We start from the raw sequence: 24,797 nt of genomic DNA on the forward strand, positions 1-24,797 counted from the left end.
CGTGCTGTCCCGTAGGTGGATGGAGCCCTCTCCCGTGCTGTCCCGTAGGTGGATGGAGCCCTCTCCCGTGCTGTCCCGTAGGTGGATGGAGCCCTCTCCCGTGCTGTCCCGTAGGTGGATGGCGCCCTCTCCCGTGCTGTCCAGTAGGTGGATGGAGCCCTCTCCCGTGCTGTCCCGTAGGTGGATGGCGCCCTCTCCCGTGCTGTCCCGTAGGTGGATGGAGCCCTCTCCCGTGCTGTCCAGTAGGTGGATGGAGCCCTCTCCCGTGCTGTCCAGTAGGTGGCATGGCGCCCACTCCCGCGCCGTCCTGTAGGTGGCACGGCTCTATCTTGGTAGGATTGAGCCAGCCTGAATCCCAGAAAGGAGGAGGCCGGGGAGGGAGGGGCGGCAGCGCCAGTGCTCGGCTCAGCGCCTGCCTGCACTCAGATAATGGCGACAGGCGCTGCGCTGGGATCTGTGCTCCTCACATAAGGCGGCACTGGCGCTGCTCGGTACCGGGATGGGCTTTCTTACCCCGGGAGTGCCTCTTCCCGCGACATCCAGGCGACATTTGCAGCATCGCTCTGGGGAATCCCCTGAACACTTGATCTGAGACGGATCCTGTGGCCCCGGGCGGCGCCGGTGCTGGAGGGGCTCCTGATCCGAGGACATCATGTCGGACAGCAAGGTGAAAGTGGCCGTCAGGGTCCGGCCCGTGAACCGGAGAGGTAATGAGCGCACACTGGTGCCGGGGAGGGAGCTGCAAACTCTGGAGAAAGTAACCCGTGCAGTGCCAGGGGGCAGAGGTGCCAGGGAACCTGCTGTGGGATCGGGCACTGCTGGCTTCTAATTAGTGGGAAGAAACTTTGTGGAAGTTTATGGGGGCAGCGATCCCTTAGTAAGTGATGGGTTTTTTGTTTTTTTTAGACACCCCCATAATAATCTGAACAGGCATTCCTCAGATGTTGGACTGTGCCAACAAGTGGATGTCCAATGTCGTAGTTTGTGCCCGGTAGTGAGAGTTTGCTTGTGGACACATTGGTAATGTAACTATGTGGTGCCAGCCACAATCATGATGCCTCCCACGTTTGTGGGCACATTGTCACTCTTGTGGGTGTGAGACTTCCACACGATTTTGAATGTGGAATGAATCCGAACCGTACCATTGAGCGAGGGAAGCTCTACAGCTTAGGGCACATGACCTGGAGAGCCCACTGTCACATCGTCACTGATGGCACGGGACTCCACCATGGCACACTGGGAATTTGGTCTCAACTCCAATTTTATTGTTTTACAGCCAAATTGCAACTCTAGTTGTAGTACACACAACTCTCACATTGTTAGGCTGTGCACAGTGTCGGTCTGGCATGCCACGGGCCACCAGTAACATTGACTTTGAGGGTCCCCTGTTCAGCTACTTTATCCTCAGTCACAAATGTAGCCATGTGTCCAAATAAAAAACTGAAGAGATGGTGGACCAAGTGTATTGTGCCAACCGTCTCATGTAGAGGGGTGAGAGGCCCACCGAGGGCTTCTCCTGTTCACCAGTGGACCAGTTCCAGCCTGGCTCTGCCACTTTGCTTGAAGCCACGAGACCAAAGTCATCATGTAGGCCTGGCCTAACTCCTCACCTCTGATCTTCACCTACTCAACAGCCATGTCTGCAGTGAAGAAACTCACCAAGCCCAATTTCTGTAGACATTGAGGGTCGAGGAAAGATACTGTGCACATGAATCATGTTCTCTTGGGTATTTCACCGTCCGTAGTGGGTTATGAGATAGGGAACTTGCTTCACTCGTAGGAATTTTTATCTAAAGTGCCATATTGTCAGTGGATCTGTAACCATGTGCCCAACAATTCTTTGATTTAGAGTTGGATCTGAATACGAAATGCATTGTGGAGATGGAGGGGAACCAGACCGTGCTGCATCCTCTACCGGCCAGCAACAAGCAAGGAGGAGACAACAGGTAACAGCCCTCTGTCCTGGGAGCTGATGCTGTGGAGCTCGGGGCCTTTGAATGATATTGCAGGTGCTGGAGAGGAGGAAGTCATTCCTTGCCTGCTGTTGATGGGAGAAACAGGTTTCGTGATCTGTAGATTATAGCTCAGAGATATACATTTGTGTATGTGAAGGTTTCTTCCTGTTTGTTATTGTGTTTATGTTTTGGAGAACAGTGATAGGGCCACAATCCAAGCCTGGTTGTCTGGTGCAAATATAGGCACGAACTGATAGGAAAGGAGTATAGGAATGCATGTCTGGAGACTGAAGATGGTAAAAAATGAAGGCTCTACAAGCATCAACATCCACATTTATCATGATCCTTGTTTCCCTGTATTGACCATTCTCACTGTAACCTGTCTAAGGCCCCATAAATGTTAGATTGGCAAAACATCCCATTAAAATTGGCCAAACAACACCCCAATAATAAAGAGGGAGGTCAGAGGAGAAGAGAGAAGCCTTCACAGGTCCAGATCTAGTATATAAGTGAACCAAAGCCACTCTTTTGGCCTCTGTTGGATGAGTAGAGCCCTATGGATATGCATTAGGGCTAATTCAGACGTCTGTGAAGTGTGTCCTACTGCGTTCTAGAATTTTTGGCCTGGCCATGAGACTCAAACTCACCAGCTTGAGGCTAAGTTTTGCCGTATGTATTTTTCGGGGTTTATTCCCAGCAAACATGGTGATTGTAGGGCTCTAATACAGTGCTCCATGAATCTGAAGGCCACTTTCACATCAGTATTGTGGTCTTTGAAAGCCAAAGTCAGAAGTGTTTTTTTTTAATTTTTGTTTTTCTTTCTGCTTCTTCCCTGAATATTCAGTTATTTTTATTTTCAATTTGCCATATGGTTCCAGAGATGTTTGGCTCACAATTCAGACCCCCCCCAAGAATACCATGATATGTGAGCAATACTGTCTTGTTAAAGACCGTGAAAAGTCGCAATTAATAAAAAGGCCCATATCTCTCTAAGCATATGGTGGATTTAAAAGATGAAAAAAAGATTACTCAGGGGAGCAGCAAGAATAAAAAATATCACCTGTTACCAGGTTCTCTAGGCTGAGAAGAAAATGAGTATGATGACAACGTTTTTACAGCTTCCATGTCTTCAACAATCTCCTGTTTTTTGGGTTATGAATACTGATGCAAGAACTGACCATGATAGTGCTGTGTGAACGTGGCCTAATCAAACCCTTGTTTATATATCGCAGATTTAATGGGGTTTTCCACAAAACTCTACAGTCAATCTATGTACTTCTCACATCGCGCACTGTGAGGCTTGTCCCGGCGGTGAGGTCAAGCAGTCATGTGACTAAGAACGTGATATGCATACATTTAGCCACATTTCACTACATGTACAAGTGAATTGAGCAAGGCCACGCAAGTCTAGTTGGAATGTGCCCTGGAAGTTTGCAATGTTGCATACTTCCGTCACATGACCACTCTGTCTTGCTGTCGGTGCCGGAGAATCCTGACCGTGCGCTGTGAGGCTTTACAACTTTGAAAGGGACTACAGACTTTAGTGATAAAGCTGCAGATTTCCAGATGGGCAAGTCTAGTTGGAATGTGGCCTGGAAGTATTCAATGTTGCATACTTGTGGTCATATATGACCTCTCGGTCTCGCCGCAGTCTCCGGAGAGTCATGACCGTGCGCTGTGAGGATTTAAAAGTCTGTGAAAGACTGCAGACTTTAGTGATAAAACTGCGGATTTCCAGATGGGTAAGTCTAGTTGGAATGTGGCCTGGAAGTATGTAGCGTTACATACTTGTGGTCACATGACCACTTGGTCTCGGGAGAATCATGACCGTGCGCTGTGAGGATTTACAAGTTTGTGAGTGACTGCAGACTTCAGTGATAAAACTGCAGATTTCCAGATGGGCAAGTCTAGTTGGAATGTGGCCTGCAAGTATGTAGTGTTACATACTTCTGGTCATACGACCACTCGGTCTCGCCGCAGTCTCCGGAGAATCATGACCGTGCGCTGTGAGGATTTACAAGTCTGTGAATGACTGCAGACTTTAGTGATACAATTGCAGATTTCCAGATGGGCCAGTCTAGTTGGAATATGGCCTGGAAGTATGTAGCGTTACATACTTCTGGTCATACGACCACTCGGTCTTGCCGATATGCCTATTACGCTGCAGAATTTACGCTTTACAATGCAGAGTGCAGACTGGCTGAAATCCACAACAACATGGGGGGGATCTTGAGTAATAAATCTAATAATTTCTTTAATGTCTCTAGAACAGTTCTTATTGTCCTGTCTTAGTGTATTTATACACGAGGCTCGCATACTTTTTGTCTTCTCAACTTTCAAGTTAAGGACTATGTAGTCACTCCAGTACATTCCTTGTGGAGAATAGACATATTACTAATTGTAACACAGTCCTTGATCAAGTAAGGTCAGGTTGCAGGAATAAGAACGTTCTCTGTTGCTTCTTATTTGTTCCAAGAGCATTTCCTCTCGGAGACCTACCCTAAATAAATGAACACCAGACCTACAAACGCGCCTTCTCGGATAATAGACATGTGTGCTAAATGTGCCATACACATCAGAGTTTAATAGTTGGATGGCTTCTTCATTTGCTTGGAGAGTGTTACCAGCACCTGAGAAGTCCAGCAGATAACTGAAAATTCCCTGAAAATAAGTCTGTTGGAGGGCAGCCAAAATACCAGTGCACCAGACTGTAAAAATAGATCTGTAGCAGAGGCGCTGGAGCCAGGAATGGGCGCATTGTATGGGGACGACTGTATTTAGGACGTCCATGTGCTCTGTAGGTCACTCGGCAGCTGATGTTCTCTCTGGTTGTGATAACAGTTTACCCCGGGTGTTTGCTCTTTGGTAGACGTCAGATCCGCGTACATATATAAGGATAATGCACAAGCCGCACTGTTTAGTTAGATGTTAAACACGACCATCTATGTAAACTGTTCCACTTGTAGCTTTTTGGTTGAATAGGCATGGAAATAAACAAGGACAGCCTCGGGAACATTTCTTACAGCTCGTCTTGTGAAGTCTGATGTTTCACAACAACTAAAATCAGGGCGTTGTAGGGCTGTGGTCGGGATATGTATCTATTTCTATATGTGAAGGTTCTGTACTGCAAATCATGCCGAGCCTGTGTGATTTTAGATCGTTCAGATCTCAATCAGACGTCCATTTTTTTTTTTTATGTATTTAATCATACGAGGGGGAAAATATATTGGAATTTCATCAGCGTGCTGGATCACATTTTCACCGGCGGTTGTTCTACGTGTCCTTTTAACCTTCTGTGATTTTCCAAAAAGAAAGTATCAAAGCTTCTTCTACAAATAATGTGAAAAGCGGACAGGACACAGTAGACTTGTATGTGTGATTTTGATCCATGACTCCGATCAAAAATGGATATGTGATGTTATTTTTATATATTATTTTTTGTGAACAGTTCCATAGATCATAACAGTTAGGCTATGTGCGCACGTTGCGTACTAGCCTGCAGAAATTTCTGCAGCGATCTGAAGAGCACATGTGCGCTTTAGATCGCTGCAGAAATGTCCGTAGTGAGCGCCGATTCCATGCGCTCTGCCTGCAGCTCCTGCCATAGACAGAGCAGGAGCTGCCGGCAAAGCGCAGGAAAGAAGTGACATGTCACTTCTTTTTGCGCAGCGCTTCGGCAGTAGCCGAAGCGCTGCGCTCTGAGACGCCACGTGCGCACGGCCCCTGCACAATCTCCATAGACTGTGCAGGGGACGCAGGACGCATGCAGTTACGCTGCGCTGCAAAGCGCAGCGTAACTGCATGAATTTACGCAACGTGCGCACATAGCCTTACATGTTTTATCTGTGAGAAATCCTGATAGAAATACAACTGGGTGTCACAACTGTCACTGCCTTCTCCCTGTTTTGGAGATTAGTGACAGCTTGTGCCCTTTATTTCTATCTGGGATTCTGCATTTACTGTAAATGTGGTTTTGTTTCTTTCGGTGCAGAAATAGTTAATGCCAGTTTTTCTGCTAGCAGCTCTCCTGCAGTTAAAGGGGTTATCCGGGTTCTTTGACTTTTTTTTTTTATTTCCCTATTGGGCTACATTGGGGCAGGTAAGTAGATAGAGACCACTTACCTGCCCTGCTGTCAGCCCCTCTCCCCCGGCTCAGAGCGGTCATGTGACCGCTCCTGCCGCGATTTTGCTGGTTCCGGTCTTTGCACGTCTACATGGGCAGGGCCATGTTGACATGCAAATGTGGAGCAGCATGTCACCTCCCTGCTGGGTGTCTACAGTGCGAGGAGTCACCGCCCCCTTCCCTGCACCCTCCCACACATTCCCCCGCACCTCCAGTAACCTCCCCCTGCACTGCTGTGGGGGTCCGTGACCTGGGGGCGGGGCCTGGCGGCAGCTGCCGTGGTGTCAGCTCCAGCACCGGGCCCCCTGCCCAGGATCGCACATTCAAATGTACCGGCATCACAGATCACCGATGCCGGTACATTTGAAAGTGCTGATGAGAAGCAGCGCAGCGCTGCTTCTCATCACTGTCCCTCCGGCTGTCTGTGCAATCTGCAGCACAGCGGTGACGTCACTACTGTGCTGAACAGAGCACAGACAGCGCACGAACGTGCAGGAGCGGCGGGGACCGAGGACAGGTGAGTATGTACTCCACATGTGTTCCCTATGGGGATGGGGATGGGGGGGCTGGCAGAGCCATATGTGTGCGTGTGCAGAGCCATGTGTGTGCGTTTACGGTGCAGAGCCATGTGTGTGCGTGTACGGTGCAGAGCCATGTGTGTGCGTGTGCAGAGCCATGTGTGTGCGTTTACGGTGCAGAGCCATGTGTGTGCGTGTACGGTGCAGAGCCATGTGTGTGCGTGTATGGTGCAGAGCCATGTGTGTACGGTGCAGAGCCATGTGTGTACGGTGCAGAGCCATGTGTGTGCGTGTACGGTGCAGAGCCATGTGTGTGCGTTTACGGTGCAGAGCCATGTGTGTGCGTGTACGGTGCAGAGCCATGTGTGTGCGTGTACGGTGCAGAGCCATGTGTGTGTGTGTACGGTGCAGAGCCATGTGTGTGCGTGTGCGGTGCAGAGCCATGTGTGTGCGTTTACGGTGCAGAGCCATGTGTGTGCGTGTACGGTACAGAGCCATGTGTGTGCGTGTGCGGTGCAGAGCCATGTGTGTGCGTGTACGGTGCAGAGCCATGTGTGTGCGTGTACGGTGCAGAGCCATGTGTGTGCGTGTACGGTGCAGAGCCATGTGTGTGCGTGTACGGTGCAGAGCCATATGTGTGCGTGTGCGGTACAGAGCCATATGTTTGCGGTACAGAGCCATGTGTGTGCGTGTACGGTGCAGAGCCATGTGTGTGCGTGTACGGTGCAGAGCCATGTGTGTACGGTGCAGAGCCATGTGTGTGCGTGTGCAGAGCCATGTGTGTGCGTGTGCAGAGCCATGTGTGTGCGTGTACGGTGCAGAGCCATATGTGTGAGTGTGCGGTACAGAGCCATATGTGTGCGGTACAGAGCCATATGTGTGCGTGTGCAGAGCCATGTGTGTGCGTTTACGGTGCAGAGCCATGTGTGTGCGTTTACGGTGCAGAGCCATGTGTGTGCGTGTACGGTGCAGAGCCATGTGTGTGCGTTTACGGTGCAGAGCCATGTGTGTGCGTGTACGGTGCAGAGCCATGTGTGTGCGTGTATGGTGCAGAGCCATGTGTGTACGGTGCAGAGCCATGTGTGTGCGGTGCAGAGCCATGTGTGTGCATTTACGGTGCAGAGCCATGTGTGTGCGTTTACGGTGCAGAGCCATGTGTGTGCGTGTACGGTGCAGAGCCATGTGTGTGCGTGTACGGTGCAGAGCCATGTGTGTGCGTGTGCGGTGCAGAGTCATGTGTGTGCGTGTACGGTGCAGAGCCATGTGTGTGCGTGTACGGTACAGAGCCATGTGTGTGCGTGTGCGGTGCAGAGCCATGTGTGTGCGTGTGCGGTGCAGAGCCATGTGTGTGCGTGTACAGTGCAGAGCCATGTGTGTGCGTGTACGGTGCAGAGCCATGTGTGTGCGTGTACGGTGCAGAGCCATGTGTGTGCGTGTACGGTGCAGAGCCATATGTGTGCGTGTGCGGTACAGAGCCATATGTTTGCGGTACAGAGCCATGTGTGTGCGTGTACGGTGCAGAGCCATGTGTGTGCGTGTACGGTGCAGAGCCATGTGTGTACGGTGCAGAGCCATGTGTGTACGGTGCAGAGCCATGTGTGTGCGTGTGCAGAGCCATGTGTGTGCGTGTACGGTGCAGAGCCATATGTGTGAGTGTGCGGTACAGAGCCATATGTGTGCGGTACAGAGCCATATGTGTGCGTGTGCAGAGCCATGTGTGTGCGTTTACGGTGCAGAGCCATGTGTGTGCGTTTACGGTGCAGAGCCATGTGTGTGCGTTTACGGTGCAGAGCCATGTGTGTGCGTGTACGGTGCAGAGCCATGTGTGTGCGTGTACGGTGCAGAGCCATGTGTGTGCGTGTACGGTGCAGAGCCATGTGTGTGCGTGTACGGTGCAGAGCCATGTGTGTGCGTGTACGGTGCAGAGCCATGTGTGTGCGTGTACGGTGCAGAGCCATGTGTGTGCGTGTACGGTGCAGAGCCATGTGTGTGCGTGTACGGTGCAGAGCCATATGTGTGCGTGTGAGGTACAGAGCCATGTGTGTGCGTGTGCAGAGCCATGTGTGTGCGTGTACGGTGCAGAGTCCGATGTGGGGCTGTTATTTGCAATGCTGTAGTGATACCAGGTCAGGTGCTGGGGAAGAATATACTGACAGGGAATGTGTGCAGGGGCGGGCAGAGGGTGCGGCTGGACACTGGGGTGGGGCTGGACACTGAGGCTGGGCGGTGACAGCTGTGACTGGGAGGTTTTGCACAGGAAGTGGTCAGTTTGCTAGAGCTGAATGTAAACAAGAAGCTGCAGAGAATAAAGGTATAATTCAAGAGGAACAAAAGTTAGAAAACAAAAAATAACAATGTAGGTGTGATTTATATGACAATACAGCACAGATAAACTCAAACATTTTTGTTAAGCTAATGTCGGACAACCCCTTTAAGGTCAGCTGCACCTGCTCTGTAGCTACACCCCATGGGTTTAAATAGCCAGGTCTCCCAGCAAGCTTTGATGACTTTACAAAGCCATTTGTGTACTGGCCCCCTTTGGTGAAGGAGCTGCTGAGGATTCATCCTGAAGTTGGATCTTCTCCATTTTTGGTTTGTTGCACCTACCCTGTTGTTGTATTAGTGCATTGGTGGACTTAGTGAGCTGCACCACCACACTCCTCAGCTAGGAATATAGAAGGGATTTTTTAGGGCTTCAAGGATTCCTGCTTGACGACAGGTGCGGAGCATGTATATGATCTGGCGATGAGTGCAGAGTACAGAACCAGGTGAAGGCAGGAGGTATCCATCTACCCTCTAATTAGCGCCAGGTCCCACCATTGTTATTGTGTTCCTGGTGTTTCCCTTTTTTTGTGGTGTTATTGTTGAGTGTTTGTTTTTTGTTGCGCCTCAGACATTTGTTGGTCTGAACACGCTCGCCTTGCACGTAGCGTGACACCTGGTGATGCCTTTCAAGAGATGGTTACAACCCCTTCTTAAAGAAAATGGTGCCGTCTACAATAAAAGCAGCATATACTTGGATATCACCCTGGCACCAATTCAGTGTTGTCAGCGCTGTGTCTGCAGGTGCTCATGGGTCATTGTCATGTAAGCACTACAGCCAACCAGCGGCTGCTGACTGGCTGCAGCGCTCACACTTGCATCAGATAAAACAATTTCTGACATGGGACGTGTGAGTATTGCAGTCGGTCAGCAGTTGTTGATAGCTTGCATCACTTACTTGATGGCCTGCATCACTTACTTGATGGCCTGCATCACTTACTTGATGGCCTGCATCACTTACTTGATGGCCTGCATCACTTACTTGATGGCCTGCATCACTTACTTGATGGCCTGCATCACTTACTTGATGGCCTGCATCACTTACTTGATGGCCTGCATCACCTCACTTGATGGCCTGCATCACTCACTTGATGGCCTGCATCACTCACTTGATGGCCTGCATCACTCACTTGATGGCCTGCATCACTCACTTGATGGCCTGCATCACTCACTTGATGGCCTGCATCACTCACTTGATGGCCTGCATCACTCACTTGATGGCCTGCATCACTCACTTGATGGCCTGCATCACTCACTTGATGGCCTGCATCACTCACTTGATGGCCTGCATCACTCACTTGATGGCCTGCATCACTCACTTGATGGCCTGCATCACTCACTTGATGGCCTGCATCACTCACTTGATGGCCTGCATCACTCACTTGATGGCCTGCATCACTCACTTGATGGCCTGCATCACTCACTTGATGGCCTGCATCACTCACTTGATGGCCTGCATCACTCACTTGATGGCCTGCAGACACAGCGTCGTCATTGCTGAAAACGGCATCGATCACCGGTCTGGGGATCAATATATGCTGTTTCTATTTTACAAGGGCACTATTTTAAGTAGTTGTCCATGGAGTCATTACCTAGCACCTTACATTATGTGGAATTTTCCCTACTCTCAATGAAGTAACGGATCTCATCCTGGGAAAGGTCACTCTCTAGGATCCCATGCAGTAACTCTTCTTGTAACGTTGCCTTGCTGTGCCTATTTACTTTGCATTTTTGAGGCTCTATTTATATAGGGACGGTGTTTTACGCACCACTGCTTCCCCACATCGCTATACACAGGCAAATTAGTTTCTGTCACTACAGATATTACAGTCTATCTCTTCTTGTAGAAACCATGCATCATCATATGTCTTCCTTCTCTGCCGTCGTTTCATTCAGGCCCTTATACTGGGGCTTTAGCCGGGGCTCAGACATTGCATTTTTTTTGTGTTTTGTATCTTTTTAAGTAGTCAGCTGTTACTCTGTAGTATAACCTATGAAGCCATGATCTCTAAGTATTGAATAAAACATCAATTTTATTAACAAACACTTAAAAGAATAAACTGAAGGTATAATAATAAATAGACAAAAAATAATAGTAATAATAATCTTAATTATCAAGAGATAGTAAATTAAAAGGTTCCAAGTTGGAGCTCAAAATGAAAGATGCACTTGGACCCATGGGTATCCGCAGTGAATGGGTGTTCCACTGAGCAATCAAAAGCCAATAAAACACAAGGACAAGTATATGTTTCAGACAAATGTATACTCCACCAGTGTGGTGTAACAATATGGTAACAGTGTGTAATAAACACAGGCACTAAAATGTAAACATGGCAGTATGTTAGATAAACAGGAGCACCTTACCCACAGTCAGGAGTGTACTTCTGAATAATCACATAGTGTATCTTTCTTTTTGAGCTTTGGTACCTTATATTTTACTTTCTCTTGATTTGATAATTATTATTACTATTATTTTCTGTCTTTTTGATTTATTCGTATATTTTTTGGTATATTCTTTTAAATGTTTGTCAATACAGGTGATACAGTTAGGTCCAGAAATATTTGGACAGTGACACAAGTTTTGTTATTTTAGCCGTTTACAAAAACATGTTCAGAAATACAATTATATATATAATATGGGCTGAAAGTGCACACTCCCAGCTGCAATATGAGAGTTTTCACATCCAAATCGGAGAAAGGGTTTAGGAATCATAGCTCTGTAATGCATAGCCTCCTCTTTTTCAAGGGACCAAAAGTAATTGGACAAGGGACTCGAAGGGCTGCAATTAACTCTGAAGGCGTCTCCCTCGTTAACCTGTAATCAATGAAGTAGTTAAAAGGTCTGGGGTTGATTACAGGTGTGTGGTTTTGCATTTGGAAGCTGTTGCTGTGACCAGACAACATGCGGTCTAAGGAACTCTCAATTGAGGTGAAGCAGAACATCCTGAGGCTGAAAAAAAAGAAAAAATCCATCAGAGAGATAGCAGACATGCTTGGAGTAGCAAAATCAACAGTCGGGTACATTCTGAGAAAAAAGGAATTGACTGGTGAGCTTGGGAACTCAAAAAGGCCTGGGCGTCCACGGATGACAACAGTGGTGGATGATCGCCGCATACTTTCTTTGGTGAAGAAGAACCCGTTCCCAACATCAACTGAATCCAGAACACTCTCAGTGAAGTAGGTGTATCTGTCTCTAAGTCAACAGTAATGAGAAGACTCCATGAAAGTAAATACAAAGGGTTCACATCTAGATGCAAACCATTCATCAATTCCAAAAATAGACAGGCAAGAGTTAAATTTGCTGAAAAACACCTCATGAAGCCAGCTCAGTTCTGGAAAAGTATTCTATGGACAGATGAGACAAAGATCAACCTGTACCAGAATGATGGGAAGAAAAAAGTTTGGAGAAGAAAGGGAACGGCACATGATCCAAGGCACACCACATCCTCTGTAAAACATGGTGGAGGCAACGTGATGGCATGGGCATGCATGGCTTTCAATGGCACTGGGTCACTTGTGTTTATTGATGATATAACAGCAGACAAGAGTAGCCGGATGAATTCTGAAGTGTACCGGGATATACTTTCAGCCCAGATTCAGCCAAATGCCGCAAAGTTGATCGGACGGCGCTTCATAGTACAGATGGACAATGACCCCAAGCATACAGCCAAAGCTACCCAGGAGTTAATGAGTGCAAAAAAGTGGAACATTCTGCAATGGCCAAGTCAATCACCAGATCTTAACCCAATTGAGCATGCATTTCACTTGCTCAAATCCAGACTTAAGACGGAAAGACCCACAAACAAGCAAGACCTGAAGGCTGCGGCTGTAAAGGCCTGGCAAAGCATTAAGAAGGAGGAAACCCAGCGTTTGGTGATGTCCATGGGTTCCAGACTTAAGGCAGTGATTGCCTCCAAAGGATTCGCAACAAAATATTGAAAATAAAAATATTTTGTTTGGGTTTGGTTTATTTGTCCAATTACTTTTGACCTCCTAAAATGTGGAGTGTTTGTAAAGAAATGTGTACAATTCCTACAATTTCTATCAGATATTTTTGTTCAAACCTTCAAATTAAACGTTACAATCTGCACTTGAATTCTGTTGTAGAGGTTTCATTTCAAATCCAATGTGGTGGCATGCAGAGCCCAACTCGCGAAAATTGTGTCACTGTCCAAATATTTCTGGACCTAACTGTATATTATTCAAAACCTCATGGCTTCATAGGGTTATACATATTATTTGGTGTCCTCTCCTTTGTTCTAATGGCTACATTCTTTAAATTGTTGCACTAGTGGCGTTTATAAAACCTCATTTATATACTGTATAGCGTTTGTTTGGGATTTGTTGTTTTCTCAAACTGTCCTAAGAAGGTTGTCTCATCAGGAAAACCACTTTCCATATGTCCTATTTATGGATTTGAACATCATAAGAAATAGGGGGTTTGGCCGGACCCCATTCTTCTACCTATATATATATATTTTTTTTTTTTTTTTTTTTAAGTCAGCCAGCTCCTTCCTGCATTGTTGAGCTTAGTACAGCCACTTAGTAGTTTTCATTTTCATTTGCGTGGGCATTGTGTAATAATACAGTCTCCATTAGACATTTCTGCAGGTGGACTGTGTGGCCTTTTTACAGCTCAATAGTCTTGGAGTTGGAGTTCTAGCTCAGACCATCCAGCAATAAGTAAATTCCAGGGAGACTTGTCTGCATAGTACAACTCACTTAAAGTATCACTCAGCATTTTTTTTTAATTCCCCCTCCCCCCATTAACCATCAGTAATGTACTTAGTGTGTGCCTTAAAATACGTACCCATTGTTGTCTTCTGCCATTTCTAGCACAGCTTCGGTCCTCCCGTGCATCATGTGACTGTAGTTGTGACCGCTGGTTGTCACACTTTATCAGTGTATGAGACTGAGTGAGGTTTTCATACACTTACATTAAGAAAAAAATTGAACATTCGGGTGTGTGAATCAGAGATGTGATCACAATGCAGTAGAGGACGTGAGCTGCGCTGGAAATGGTAGAAGACCACAATGAGTAAAGATTTCAATCCACACGCTGTACACAAGTTACCAAAGGCTGATTGGGGGGTGTAATAAAAAAAAAATTACCCAGCTGAAATGGTACTTGAAAGGGTTTTAAAAGGAATTCTAATATTAACGACCTATACCTAGGAATGTTAATCAATTTGATTGGTGAGCATATAATTTATCAATTATAAAATACCAGAAAACCTCTTGATATGGTAGCTGTCATTTTAACAGAGTTTGCAATAAACCAATAATGTAAACTAATATAAGAAACTTTGTAACATATCTTATCAGAGAAATATACTTTTTTCCTTTTTATATACCTATGAGCCACTTCTTCATCACCTCTCTCTTGTGTCCTGATCCACTACTGAAAGGGAACCAGTCAGGTCCACTATGCACTCAGAACCACAAGCAGTTCTAATCCCTGCCTAACTGTCCCAGCATCTAGCAGCATACAAAGAGATATTTAGAAAAAGTGTTTCAGGGACTAGTCGCAAGGGCGTTTTTTCCTCCGACTAGTCCGCCCTCTTAGCATGTTAGCACATGTACTATTCATTGACCGTTGCCCAGCATCATCGGCGGTGACGTGCATACCTGTGTCTGTTGTTATTGTCTCAGATGTTTGGTTTAGGCTCAGTGCACATGATCACAAGTCCCCTGCACTTCTGGTCATTCGCACTATGTAGCTGGGTGTACGCGTCCCGGCTTCAGAGAGGGCTAGTGAGCATGACCTGAAGTGCGAGGCATTCTGAGCCTAAACCCGGCGTCTGAGGCGGTGACAACAGATACAGGTACGCGCGTCACCGTCGATGACGCTGGGCAACAGTTATTGAACAGTACATCCCTGTGGGTGTGCTAAGATGCTAAAATAGCGGACTAGTCAGGGGAGGGGAGAACGCCCTTGCGAGTAGTCCTTGCGCTCATTAGCATATCATAAAGGATCTTTAGAAATACTTTTTCTAAAGATCTCTTTATCTATGCTACTAGATTCAGGGACTGTTAGGCGGGGATTAGTAATATGTACCCCGAACTGCTTGTGGTTCTGGATTCATATTGCGCCTCACATGCTCACTTTAAACTTTTAAAGCTCAAATCTGTCGTGGTGAAGCAAAAGGAACTGATGGCTCAGTGAGGTATTAGGGCAGAGTGAGAGAGAGAAGACGTAAACAGATCCTGGTGCCCTTTCTAGTAAGTGTTTATCTCCCCTATGTGCTGGATTCGCATCTACACAGCTCAATACTGCTGTATAATACCGCCATACTGCTACTTCTGAACATGTGCTACATGGACACAGAAGAGCAGGAGTCCTTTATGTGTCCCATACACAACACATACAGACAACATAGCAATTAGTCTCCAACTCCAGTCATACAAGAGATAGCAATAGTGTTATTTCTAATGTTACACACAATGGTTACTCTGAAATCATTGGAAATGATAGCTATATTTTAAGCCCTTCCCTTAATAAAGGGGTTGGCCACTACTTGTACAACTACTTCTCAATTACTATTTTGACCCTTGTAAAATAAGTGCTGTGGTGTCTGCGCTGTTCCAGCGACGTTGGTGCCGGGTCTCCTGGGGATCGCATGACAGTGCTTCACGTGAACCCTGCAGCCAATCATTGTCAGGAGAAAGTCATAGAACAGTAGCGGCTCTCACTTTGATTATGAGCGGTTTAAGTACCCAGAACTGATTGTTAACATTTTTTAAAAACTGAAGCTGATTATTTACCCCCCCCCCCAAAAAAAAGGTAAAGTATGAAAATGCTCCGAATAACGCAGTCAGTGCCCCCCAAACCTTCTGTACCCCGCATGCTGAGATTCTATATTGTGGCCCTAATCAAGCCTCTGGAAAGTGTGCAGTATTCTGGCTCAGGGTTAAGCAAATCTGCTTCTAGACATATGCCTAATCCGGTAATCTCATTCACCTGCTTTGTGTACTTTCACTGTTCATGGTAGCTTATATATAATGAGCTTCCTCAAAAAATGTACATGGATTAGGACTGTAAGCAACTGTATATTTGTAGGTAACAAGGCACATTATTGTGAAGCCCTTGTAAATGCTGCTTTCAGTCCCATTGTTATTAATCACGGCTTTTCTCCGTATGTTACTTAGGTACATACGGTGCAGCCACCCTTCTTTCAGATGCAGACTCGCCATATGGGCGGCTTTCTGCTTTTGCTAGTTTATTTTATCCTTTGTTTTAAAACACCAGCCATATTTTATTAACACCCCGGAACCTGAGACGTCCTTAAGTGTGCCCTTGTAAGACGCAGGCGTGCATTAGGAGTATAGATTACTGCTGAGCAGTGTGGGTATACGTGCCATATGGTGTGCCTTAGCCTTTCTCACTAGGAGGTCACAGATCACGACTGAATGCCGTAAACATTTGGGGGAAATCGTGAATATATTGCATCCAGGACCGTGAGCTGGCTATAACCATGGCCGAAATGTAGTGTGCGCAGAGAAAAAACAAAATGATCAGCTCACTAAGAGTCTGATGACTGTCTAAACAGCCGCTGTGTTGATCCGGAGGAATTGCAGGTGCACGGAGATGGGTGGCTGGCTTCCACGAGAAGTAGACAAAGAAAAGTGTGTGTCCAGCACCCATGTGGATAAAACGCTCAAATTTATTGAAAACATTTTTTAAACATTATAAAACACAGAGGAGGCGTTTCATACGTCAGTCGTTAGTCGCAGGTACTGATGTCCGAAACGCGTCAGGTGTTTTATGATGTTTTAAAAGTTTCAATAAATTTAAGTTTTACCCATATGGGTGCTGGACACACCCTTTTCTTTGTTGAAATTTAGTATCACAAATGTAGACTTTTGCGTACTATTGTGAGGATACAGAACATTTCCTCTTTAAAATGCTTGCATCGCCTGCTTAGTGTGGTCTTGGAACTGAGTAAAAGACTATAAGGCCCTGTGCACACTGCATTTTTACCCGCGGTTTTGCTGCAGAAATTTCTTGAGAAATGTTTGTAACCTTTCTGCAGACATTTCCCAGCAAAACCTATGGGAAAAAAAATAGCTGTGCGCACACTGTGTTTTTTTTTTCTCAAGAACATTCTTAATGCAGAATATCTTAAGAAAATTTCTTGAGAAAATGTGCATGTCACTTCTTTTCCGCAGGTACCTGCGGTATACCCCCGGTATTTCACTCCATTCACTGTAATGTAATCGCGAAATACCGCGGGTATACCGCAGGTAGCAAATGATGTGCGGTATACCCCCGGTATAGCCGCGATTTACCTGCGGTAATGTTCATCGCTGCCTGCGGTTTGCAGGGAAGTGATGTCATTATCACAGGAAGAAGAGGCAGAGCACATATCACAGACATATAGTAAACACACACATCACACTCACACCCAGACATATAGATTACACATAGAAATCAAACGTACATATATAAAAAAACAAACAAAAAACGTGGGCTCCACTGTATTTTTACTGTCCAGCCGAGGTAAACACACAGCGGTGGGTCGGTATTCTCAGGCTGGGGAGAGCGAGGGCCAGGGTTAATGGCCCCCCCTCCCGCAGCCGAGAATATCAGCCCACAGCTGCCCCGGGACTGTCGCATCCATTATGCGGCAGTCTCGGAGTGTCCCCGACTCTTCCAAATTGCCGTGATGCGGTGGCAATCCAGGTAATAAGGAGTTAAATGTCAGGGCATCGCTGCCATTTAAGTCCAGGCTTAATCATGGCAGCGTCTATGAGACAGCTTTCATGATTAACTTGTAATTAAAGTGAATAAGCACACACCGAAAAATCCTTTATTTTAAATAAAAGACAAAAAAGCCCCTCTTTCGCCCCTTTATTACACCCCCCAACACACAGCTCCGGCGTAATCCACGCAGGTCCCACGACGCTTGCATCCAGCCGCGACTGACACAGTACAGAATGCAGCCTGGTTACGAGTCTGCAGAGGTAATTACAGGTCATTTCCCACGGTCGATAATGTGGACACACTACCGACCAAACTGCAGTGTCCTGACAGGAACTCTATCTATTGATTGATAGAGGACAGATCAATTTATTGATTATCCTTCTATCTATCCTTCTATCTATCCATTATCTATCTATCCATTTATCTATCTTTTTTTTTTTTTTTCATTTTCAACATCATTTATTTATATATTATTGCAGTTACGGCATAAAAAACTGCAGGGACCAACCTGCGGAAAAACCGCGGCAAAAACGCACCAAAACGCGGCAAAAACGCATGCGTTTTTCCCGCGGTTTTGGTGCATTTTCTTACTGCATGTGCGGTAATCTTCAGCTCCCAGAAGTTTCTCAAGAAATTTTCTGGAGAAAAATCACTTTTCTAGTGCGCACATAGCCTTACTGTTGAATCACCTTGTAGCTATTAACATGGGGGGCATCTGAATGGACCCTTAACTGGTAACTCTGATTACAGCTATGGTGGCGCAGCCCAATAGTGACTGTAGGGGAACCTCAGCAGATGACTGGGCTTTTACTGAAAATAAATCTCACACAATGGCCAGTACTGATATTACCTTCATACAGTGACCGTATAGTGGTAGATAAATGTCCTGCAGAACATATAAGATTACTGTACAGTTATAGATTGTGACATACAGAAGACTCGATTTCTTAGAAAAGATGTTAAAGTGATCAACTCTATATCTGGCCAAGATTGCCTTAAAGGAAACCTGTCAGCAGATTTGGGGCCTATAAGCTGCGGCCACCACCACTGGGCTCTTATATACAGCATTGTAACATGCTGTATATAAGAGCATAGGCCGCTGTGTAGAACGTAAAAATGACTTTATAATACTTACCTAAATGGTTGGTGAGGTGGAGTTTGGTCATATGGGTGTCTCCATTGTCCGGTGCCAGCGCCTCCTCTTTCGGCCATCTTCGTTCTCCTCCTGAAGCTTGTGTGCATGACCCATCCTACGTCATACACACTCACCAGCCCCGCGCAGGTGCACTACAATACTTTGATTTTGATCTGTTCTGCTCAGGGCAGATAAAAGTGCGCCTGCGCAGGATCTCAATGCCGGTGAGTGTGGAAGACGTAGGACGCGTCATGCACCCCGACTTCAGAAGAAGGTCGACAAAGATAGCCGAAAGAGAAGGCGCTGGCACCGGAGAACGGAGATACCCATGTGACTCCACTCCACCGCACCGACCGTTTAGGCGAGTATTATAAAGTGATTTTTACGTTCTACACAGCAGCCTGGGCTCTTATATACAGCATGTTATAATTCTGTATATATGAGCCCACTGGTGGTGGCCGCAGCTTATAGGCGCCAAATCTGATGACAGGTTCCCTTTAACATCTTCTTCTAGCCAAAACTCATCTGCAGAGATTACAAAAAAGACACATCTGACTTGTCACATTTCCAGCCCCGTCCCCATCTATCCCCAACCTGCACAAACTCCTCATCCTACTGAGTTGCTGCCGTATGTGTCCTTATTACTGGACCTGCTGTTCCGCATAACATTGCTCCTCTTACTGCCCCACATAATAATGCCCCTTTGCCCCTTACAAAGTAATAATGCCTCCTTTGTGCTTTCTAGATGATAAAATTGCCCCTTAAGAAATATTAATGCCCTGTGCAAATGCCCTAGTAAACGGTGCCCTCATTTTAACCCTAGAAAGTAATAATTCCCCCTGTTTACCCTTAACGGTCACAATACCCTCATTGCTCCTATAACAGTAATGCTTCTTATGTGTACACGTAACATTTACTTATGTACCGGTCTCCTATATATAGTATGATACTCCTACACCTCCCCTTTACACAGTATAATGAGCCCACAGCTCCCTATACATAGTATGATGTCCCCACTGCTTCCCGAAAGACTGTATAATGCCGCCCACATTAGCTCCCATGCTGTATAATGGCCCCACACTTTAAGGACTCCTCCTTAGATGTCCCTACAATGTATGAGAGGTCCAGTCACAATATGAAAGTCCCCCACAGTAGTATCCAAACTGTAGCTTCTAAAACGTATAATGGCTCCACATTAGAGCCCAACCTGTAGAATCCCTACAATGTATGAGAGCCTTCCCCACACTGTTTCAGGGCCCCCACAATGCATGTCGGTCCTCTTTTATTTTTTATGCCCCCCCACAATTATTCACAAGTTTTAGTTAAAATAAAAAACATCATATACTTGCCTAATCCAGGATAGCGCCTAGTCTCTCATCAAGGCAAGGCGCTGTTCTAGCGCCGAAACCCCACGGGACATCAGATACCCGTTGTGATGATGTCATCGCTTCGGGAATCTGAAGTCCAGTGAATGTGCCGGCGTCCTGACCACTGTATCACCCTGCAGGTCTATAGGCTGCAGGCTTAAAGTACCCTGCGGTCTAAAAAACGAATAGCGGTGGTGCAGGGAGATGCTCACACCGATATAGTTAAGGGTCACAGTATCTCTGGAAGGGCCCATCTAAGCTTAGGGCGACTACAGCCTCTGCCCCTTGGTAGCTACACTTGTGCCTTGTAGCTAATGATTAGAAATGCTGAAATAAAACATGTCTGATAAGTTTTTGTTTTTTTTCCCTTGATTGAAAAAATCCTGCCGCTTCTACGGCAATTTCCAGTATGTTAAAGTGTCATAGCATCGTCAGCACTGTGGAGTAGGATTGTTTTGGGAGGAGGGGAGTGTAAGGTTTTGTGGTCGTGGGGCATGATTCATGCTGATTCAAGAGACTTCCTGATTCTACATAAGGTAGAGAAAAGAGAGGAATTTACTGGGAAGAAAGGCAAAATGAGCAATTGTAAGTATATAGTGTTATATAATAACGATACTTGCAATATATTAAGAGGATAAAAACTTTGATGTGAATGCTTCTTTAAGTGTGAACTTAGGATATGGATATTCTGACAATATAGTAAATTTGTCTTGAGTGACCCTAATGAAGTTTGGTCTGGTATTTTTATATCATTTTTACTCACATGTACTTTCAATGAAACATTTGTTATATCTCTCTTTTCCACATTTAGAGAATTACGGTAACCATTTTACTTGCCAAATTTCCTTCTTAAAATCTGGAGCAATACTAACGGAAGGGGGAATTCATTTTGTTGCACCTGCTTTCTCAACACTATTCATGAGTGCCATTTATGGCGTGCGGGACCCTTTCAATGGAAAGACAAGATTGTTGTGAAGACATTCTACCACTATATTTTACTACTTTTCCCACGAGTGCAGATGTAGAGATATCAGTGTTTTGTGACTGCTCTTCTCCATTCTCCTAATCACTAAAGTGCTCCATGCCGTAATACCTATTAATGTATAATACATGTATACTGTGCACAGACCTCTTCGCTTTGGTTGTTTTGCATGTAAGAAAATGCTGACATTTCTCTATGCAGTCATTAAACCACATTAACTGGCAACTGTTACAGCTGGAGGTGGACCAGATGCCAGATGTGACCAATATGTCCAGTGGTTATATTTCATGATGAATACGAGCGCAAACCCTTCCATGGTTTGTGCCACACACATACACCTGACTTTTCTATAAGCCATTTAGCCTACATCTAATGATATGTGCATAAACCTAACTGCTGGACTAGTTCCTTTGATTGATTAAAGGAGTAAATAGTAAATGTATAGCCCCTTTAAAGGATTAAACAGCATCAATACTATATTTGATGCAAAGTAAATCAAACACAGACTTAAAGGGGTTGCCTCACAAGCAAACTCAATTTTAATCAATTGATCTTGGCATAGTAATAAGTTCCACAATTGGATGTGTTTAAAAAAATGTTCCTGTGCTGACAAAAAAATCTTCTACATGTGCCCCTGCTATGTTTTGTGTAATGGTCGTGTCTGTACAGTAACATGGTCTGAACATATCACATCTTCTGCACGGTCAGACACAGCCATTACACAGTACATAGCAGGGATACATTTGGAGTCATGGCGGAAAGTGTTGGGAACCTTGAAATTCTTTCAGAAAGTAAACTATTTCCCCCAGAAACTTATTGCAATTACGCATGTTTTTGTCATAGACCTGTTTATTTCCTTTGTGTGTATTGGAACATCAAATAAAGCCAGAGCAAAAAAGGCAAATTGGATATAATTTCACACAAACTCCCCAAAATGGGCCTGACAAAATTGTTGGCACCTTTCCAAAATTGTGGGTACACAACTTTGTGTCAAGAATGTGGTTCTCGTTCAAACTCACCTGTGGCAAGTAACAGGTAGTAACAGGCATTATTATTATTCCTATTATTATTATTATTGTATGGGCAATATGAAAATCACACCTTAAACCAGATAGAAAGGAGAGAAGTTGGCTCAATCTCTGCATTGTGTCTGTGTGACACACTGAGCATGAAGGATAGAAAGAGGAGAAGAGTACAAAAATAGTTAAAAAAACAACAATCTCAAGGTTATAAGTCCATCTCCAGAGATCTTGATGTTCCTTTGTTCACGGTGTTGCAACATAATCAAGAAGATTAAACTGGAAGAAAAAAATTGATTAAAATTTGCATTGCAAGATAGTCCTGATGGTGAATAAGCAGCCCCAATCAAATTCCAAAGAAATTCAAGCTGCATGGCAGGCGCAGGGTGCATCAGTGTCAGCACAAACTATCCGGCGACATTTGAATTAAATGCTATGGCAGGAGATCCAGGAGGATCCCACTGCTGACATAGAGATGTAAAAAGCTAGACTGCAGTTTGCCAAAATGTACATAAGCCAAAATTCTATTGGGAAAGCGTCTTGTAAACAGATGAGAGCAAGATAGAGCTTTTTGATAAAGCACATCATTCTACTATTTAGCAAAAATTTAATGAGGCCTACAAAGAAAAGAGCACAGTACCTACAGGCAAATATGGGGGAGGTTCAAAAATGTTTTGAGGTTTTTTGCCGCCTCTGGCACTGAGTGCCTTGACTGTGTGGAAGGCATCATGAAATCTGAAGATTGCCAAAGCATTTTGGGTAACAATGTAGTGCCCAGTGTCAGAAAGCTGGGTTTACATCTTAGGTCATGGGTCTTCCAGCAGGACAATGACCCCAAACACACTTCAAGAAGCACCCAGAAATGGATGGAAACAAAGCGCCGGAAAGTTTTTAAGTGGCCAGCAATGAGTCTGAATCTAAATTCCATTAACACCTGTGGAGACATCTTAAAATTGCTGTTGGGAGAAGGCATCCTTCAAATATGACAGACTTGGAGTAGTTTGCAAAAGAGTGGTCCAAAATTCCCAGTGAGAGGTGTAAGAAGCTTATTGATGGTTTTTGGGGGTTTAGTGTGAAGTTATATTTGTCTGATCCAATTATTTTCAGCTACCAGGAGAGAGAAATCTGCTTTTTTTTATTCTTCTGAAGTGATCCTTAATTTTTAGTTCATGGGTAGACAGACTTTCCCATTAAAGGGAGTCTGTCAGCAGGTTTTTGCCATGTAATCTGAAGACCGCATGGTGTAAAGGGTGCTTTACACGCTGCAACATTGCTAACAATATATCGTCGGGGTCACGTCGTTAGTGACGCACATCTGGCGCCGTTAGCGACATTGCAGCGTGTGACACCAAGGAGCGACGATCAACGAGCGCAAAAATGTGAAAAATCGTTGCTCGTTGACACGTCGCTCCTTTCCTTAATATCGTTGCTGCTGCAGGTATGGTGTTGTTCCTCGTTCCTGCGGCAGCACTCATTGCTATGTGTGACACTGCAGGAGCGACGAACATCTCCTTACCTGCGTCCACCGGCAATGAGGAAGGAAGGAGGTGGGCGGCATGTTCCAGCGCCTCAACTCCGCCCATCCTCTGCTATTGGACGGCTGCCGTGTGATGTTGCTGCGACGCCACACGAACCGCCCCCTTAAAAGGAGGAGGATCGCCGGCCACAGGGAAGGTAAGTCCGTGTGATGGGTGTTAGCGATGTTGTGCGCCACAGGCAGCGATTTGCCCGTGTCGCACAACCGACGGGGGCGGGTATGCTCGCTAGCGATATCGGTACCGATATGGCAGCGAGTAAAGTACCCTTAAGGGTTCACATTCAGATTGCAGCCCTCCTCTCCTATCTCAAAGTGTGTCTTTGTTTACCTGCTTTATCATTAGTGTGACTAAAGGTACCGTCACACTAAGCGACGCTCCAGCGATCCCACCAGCAACCTGACCTGGCAGGGATCGCTGAAGCGTCGCTATACGGGTTGCTGGTGAGCTGGCAAACAGGCAGATCTCACCAGTGACCAGCCCCCAGCCAGCAGCGACGCGTGGAAGCGATGCTGCGCTTGGTAACTAAGGTAAATATCGGGTAACCAACCCGATATTTACCTTGGTTACCAGCGCACACCGCTTAGCGCTGGCTCCCTGCACTCCTAGCCAGAGTATACATCGGGTTAATTACCCGATGTGTACTCCGGCTACGTGTGCAGAGAGCAGGGAGCCGGCACTGACAGCGTGAGAGCGGCGGACCCTGGTAACGAAGGTAAATATCAGGTAACCAAGGAAAGGGCGTCCGCAGAAGCCAGCTCTTGCTCCCTGCACATTCAGTTGTTGCTCTCTCGCTGTCACACACAGCAATGTGTGCTTCACAGCGGGAGAGCAACAACTAAAAAATGGTCCAGGCCATTCAGCAACAACCAGCGACCTCACGGCAGGGGCCAGGTTGTTGCTGGATGTCACACACAGCAACATCGCTAGCAACATCGCTGTTGCGTCACAAAAGTCGTGCCTCAGCAGCGATGTTGCTAGCGATGTTGCTTAAGGCCGCTTTACACACTGCGATATCGGTACCAATATCGACATCGTGCGTAACCGCCCCCATCGTTTGTGCGACACGGGCAAATCTCTGCCCGTGTCGCACAACATCGACTGGACCTGTCGCACATACTTACCTTCCCTGCGACG

The 24,797-nt window shown here is 46.0% G+C and overlaps 1 protein-coding gene across 6 annotated transcripts in view; it reads left to right on the forward strand.

Annotated features, from left to right (window-relative positions):
- The first annotated feature begins 384 nt into the window (after window positions 1–384).
- The window catches only part of KIF13A (kinesin family member 13A), a 337,055-nt gene continuing 312,642 nt past the window's right edge, over window positions 385–24,797 (forward strand). For all 6 annotated transcript variants that reach the window (XM_075314713.1, XM_075314715.1, XM_075314714.1 and 3 more), the window contains exons 1-2: window positions 385–707; window positions 1,850–1,946. In XM_075314713.1, coding sequence (XP_075170828.1) covers window positions 653–707; window positions 1,850–1,946 — 152 coding nt within the window. In that variant the 5' untranslated portion in view covers window positions 385–652. The remainder of the gene's footprint in view (window positions 708–1,849; window positions 1,947–24,797) is intronic.

This window comes from Anomaloglossus baeobatrachus, chromosome 6 (assembly GCF_048569485.1).
Source record: "Anomaloglossus baeobatrachus isolate aAnoBae1 chromosome 6, aAnoBae1.hap1, whole genome shotgun sequence".
In the NCBI taxonomy this organism is placed as follows: domain Eukaryota; kingdom Metazoa; phylum Chordata; class Amphibia; order Anura; family Aromobatidae; genus Anomaloglossus; species Anomaloglossus baeobatrachus.